Here is a 4756-nt window from a genome sequence, read left to right as displayed (position 1 = left end):
ATTCTTCGACAGGCTCAGGAGGTATAATTTGAAGTTGAACCCCGCAAAGTGTGCATTCGGGGTTCCCGCAGGAAAGTTATTGGGATTCATTGTCAGTCGCCAAGGGATCAAGTTAGATCCGACTAAAGTCAAAGCTATTCAAGTTAGATCCGACTAAAGTCAAAGCTATTCCGGAGTTACCACTACCTAAAAGCAAAAAGGACGTGATGAGCTTCTTAGGACGGCTCAACTACATCAGTCGATCCATAGCACAGTCCACAGTAATATGTGAAGCCATCTTCAAGATGCTGAGGAAGGATGTCAAGACAAGTTGGACCGAGGATTGTCAGAAAGCTTTTGACAAGATAAAGTGTTATTATTACATTTCCCGATGAACCAGTGATTGTGACATGTAATAAGGCAACACAACATAAGAATAGTGACTCAGAGGAAAAAGATGAGATACCTGAGGAAATTGTCCGAGAAGTTGAGAATTTTGAGAACAAGCCTAAATCCAACTTGGACGAAACAGAAGCAGTAAATTTGGGAGACGCCGAGACCGTCAAAGAGACCCGCATCAGCATTCACTTGTCGCCAACAAAGAAGGAATAATACATTTGTTTACTAAAGGAATATAAGGATATCTTTGAATGGTTGTGTGACGATATGACAGGTTTGAGCACATCTATAGTAGCTCAAAAGTTGCCTACCAATCGCATGTGTCCGCCAGTCAAGCAGAAACTCAGAAAATTCAAACCAGACAAGAGTTTGAAAATCAAGGAGGAAGCTACAAAGCATATCAAAGCCAAGGTTCTCATGGTGGTTGAATATCCAACATGGTTAGCTAACATTGTGCTAATTCTCAAGAAAGACGGGAAGGTCAGGGTATGTGTTGATTATCGAGATTTAAACAGAGGAAGTCCCAAAGATAATTTTCACTGCCGAATATACATATCCTGATCGATAACTGCGCCAAGCATGAACTCCAATCCTTTGTAGATTGCTTCGCAGGTTATAACTAGATCTGGATGGATGAAGAAGGTGCTGAGAAGACAGTTTTTATTATGCCTTGGGGTGTATTGTTACAAGATGATATCATTCGGTCTGAAGAATGCTGGGGCTACTTACATAAGGGCCATGACAACCATCTTCCTTGATATGATCCACAAAGAAATAGAGGTGTATGTGGATGACGTCATTATCAAATCCAAGAGGGCCGCAGATCACATAGCAGACTTGAGGAAATTCTTCGACAGGCTCAGGAGGTATAATTTGAAGTTAAACCCCACAAAGTGTGCATTCGGGGTTCCCGTAGGAAAGTTATTGGGATTCATTGTCAGTCGCCAAGGGATCAAGTTATATTCGACTAAAGTCAAATCTATTCAAGTTAGATCCGACTAAAGTCAAAGCTATTCTGGAGTTACCACCCCCTAAAAGCAAAAAAGACGTGATGAGCTTCCTGGAACGGCTCAACTACATCAGTCGATTCATAGCACAGTCCACAGTAATATGTGAAGCTATCTTCAAGATGCTGAGGAAGGATGTCAAGACAAGTTGGACCGAGGATTGTCATAAAGCTTTTGACAAGATCAAGGAATACTTGTCCACAATGCCAGTTCAAGTCCCGCCAGAACCGGGACGACCTTTGCTACTCTATCTACCTGTAATAGATAGAGCGTTCAAATGTGTTTTAGGACAACACGATAAGACAGGAAGAAAAGAGCAAGATATATATTACCTATGTAGGAAATTCACACCTTATGAAGAACGGTATTCTCTACTTGAATGCACTTGTTGTGCTTTGACTTGGACAGCCCACAATTTGAGGCATTATTTATGTGCCTACACTACATACCTCATATCCTGGATGGATCCCTGAAGTACGTATTTCAGAAGCCCATGCCTATTGGGAAGTTAGCTAAATGGTAGACACTACTGAGTGAGTTCGACATCATCTATGTAACTCAAACATTAGTCAAGGGACAAGATTGGAAGATCACCTGGCTGAAAATCCGGTGGGAGGAGAATACGAACCCTTTAAGCCGTACTTTCTTGATGAAGAAGTATCATTCTTAGGAGAAAATATTACTGAAGCATATGATGGTTGGAGGATGTTCTTTGATAGAGCCGCAAATTGCAAAGGAGTAAGCATTGAAGCAGTTTTGGTGTTAGAAATGGGTCAGAATTATCCCATATCTGCTAAACTCAGATTTCCTAGCACCAACAATATGGCGGAATATGAAGCCTGTACACTAGGGCTCAACATAGCAGTCGACATGAACATTCAAGAATTGCTGGTAATCGGTGACTCGGATTTACTTGTGCACCAAGTACAAGGAGAGTGGGCCACCAAGAATTCCAATATATTGCCTTATTTGCACCATGTGCAGGAATTGAAAAGAAGGTTTACAAATATAGAATTCCGATATGTGCCTAGAATTCAGAATGAATTTGCCGACGTATTAGCCACTTTGTTAACCATGATACAACATCAATATAAGAACTATATTGATATCATTCTGGTGAGGATCCATAATCAACCGGCATCTTGTGCTCATATCAAGGAAGAAGCAGATGGAAAGCCTTGGTTCCATGACATCAAGGAGTACTTATCAAAAGGAGAATACCCGGTGCATGCAAATCACACTCTGAAACACACACTCTGGAGATTGTCAAATCACTTCTTCCACAACGGAGGGAACTTGTACAGAAGAACTCCTTATTTGGGTTTATTGAGATGTGTCGACGCAAAAGAGGATTCTAAATTACTTGAAGTGGTACATGATAGGTCCTGTGGTCCACACACGAGTGGTTTCATCTTGGCTAAAAAGATACACAGGGTCGGTTACTTCTGGATGACCATGGAGATAGATTGCATTTACTATGTTCGCAAAATGATTTCAATGTCAAGTGCATGCCTATATGATAAAAGTACCACCAAACGAGCTCAATGCAACAAGCTCACCTTGGCCCTTCGTCGCTTGGGGAATGGATGTTATTGGCCCGATGGAGCCCACTGCTTCGAATGGACACTGGTTTATTCTGGTAGCCAATGATTACTTCACAAAATGGGCAGAGGTTGCATCTTACAAAGCTGTAACCAAGAAAGTTGTCGCTAAATTTGTCAAGAATCGTATTGCCTGCCGATTTGGAGTTTCTGAGTCCATCATTACTGACAATTTTTCCAACCTCAATAGTGATCTGGTGAAAGCTATATGGGAAACTTTCAAAATCAAGCACAAGAATTCCACCGACTACAGACCTTAGATGAATGGAGTCGTAGAAGCCGCCAACAAAAACATTAAGAAGATACTAAGGAAAATGGTAGAGAATCACAAGCAATGGCATGAGAAGTTACCATTTTCTCTGTTAGGGTACCACACCACAGTTCACACGTTAACCGAGGCAACCCCCTATATGCTAGTCTATGGTACCAAGGCTGTCATCCCAACCGAGGTGGAAATCCCTTCTTTAAGAATCATACAGGAAGCTGAACTCAGTGATGCAGAGTGGATAAGGAGTCGCTTGAACAATTTTGCCCTTATCGATGGAAAGAGAATGAACGCAGTATGTCACGGCCAACTTTATCAGAGCAAAATCTCTAGAGCTTTCAACAAAAGAGTCAAACCAATACAATTTGCACCAGGGCAATTGGTATTGAAGAAGATCTTCCCGTATCAAGATGAAGCCAAAAGGAAATTCTCTCCCAACTGGAAAGGTCTGTACATGGTTCACATGGTCCTGACAAGGGGAGCACCCATACTTGTAGAAATGGATGGAGAAATTTGGCCAAAACCAATCAACTCAGACATAGTCAAGAGATACTATGCTTAGATTATTTCACATTCTTTTATGATGTAATTGGATTACGCTTGACCTGATTCCCATTTAAGAGGGGATACGTAGGCAGCCTTATGGGTTCGGTCATATCATAATAAAATCTTCATTTCCCCCGTGAGCAGAAACTCGGGCGAAATTTTGAGGAGGGTCCTCAAAATTCCGGAGCAAGTCCATCCAATGCCAACATGTGCCCGGAAGTCAGTAATCAGTCAAGAACTGGGACTGAATTTTTAGAAGGATTCTCAAAATTCAGATGAAGATTCAGTAAGGTCCACCGTCCGCAAATAGTTAAAAAGAATCATCTACCAAACTGGGGCAGAATTTTGAGGAGGACCCTCAAAATTCCAACATAAGAGAGCTGCAATGCCTTTGAAATGTGTCACAGTCGCTAAGTTCATCAAAAACAACTTGATATATCAATATGCTTCAAAAACTATTATATTTTATCAATGAATGCATATTTTTTCAAAAACTCTATTTTCATAACGGTCAGGTGCTACCTAGGGGAACTCAAAGGGGGCTTCCAAAGTGAAGTAGAGCAAGGCCGGCAGATAAGACACAAACCAACCTCCCCTTACAAAACTTATAATTTTTCTTTGGATGCAGGAATGGTGAACATAACAGAAGTATTTGCAAGCATACACATACCAAAGTCCTAACAATCAAGCCACCAGACACTGAATATACCTCCAGCTATCTCTACCCTTATCTGATATTCTCTTTTTGTATGAGTTTAATCCTTGACTCCACATTTGCATGAGTCAAATCCTTGACTCCACATTTGCATGAGTCTAATCCTTGACTCCACATTTGCACGAGTCTAATCTCGGACTCCATGTTTGCATGTGACTAAGCTCTGTCTTCAATCTTGCATGAGTCTAATCCCAGACTCCATATTTGCATAAGGCTAAGCATTGACTTCTCTTTGCATGAGGTT

The 4756-nt window shown here is 41.2% G+C and overlaps 2 protein-coding genes across 2 annotated transcripts; both read left to right on the top strand.

Moving 5' to 3' along the window:
- The first annotated feature begins 645 nt into the window (after nucleotides 1-645).
- Nucleotides 646-3246, top strand: LOC138886033 (uncharacterized). The gene is made up of 4 exons (XM_070167056.1): nucleotides 646-864; nucleotides 1295-1749; nucleotides 1955-2775; nucleotides 2891-3246. The coding sequence occupies exons 1-4, from the start codon at nucleotides 646-648 to the stop codon at nucleotides 3244-3246; spliced, it is 1851 nt and encodes a 616-aa protein (XP_070023157.1).
- Nucleotides 3247-3813, top strand: LOC138886032 (uncharacterized). Its single transcript, XM_070167055.1, has one exon. It carries the CDS (start codon nucleotides 3247-3249, stop codon nucleotides 3811-3813), a length of 567 nt encoding a protein of 188 aa, XP_070023156.1.
- The last annotated feature ends 943 nt before the right edge of the window (nucleotides 3814-4756 follow it).

Source organism: Nicotiana sylvestris, chromosome 2 (genome assembly GCF_000393655.2).
Source record: "Nicotiana sylvestris chromosome 2, ASM39365v2, whole genome shotgun sequence".
NCBI lineage: Eukaryota > Viridiplantae > Streptophyta > Magnoliopsida > Solanales > Solanaceae > Nicotiana > Nicotiana sylvestris.
This window is presented reverse-complemented; position numbering and strand designations above follow the sequence as displayed.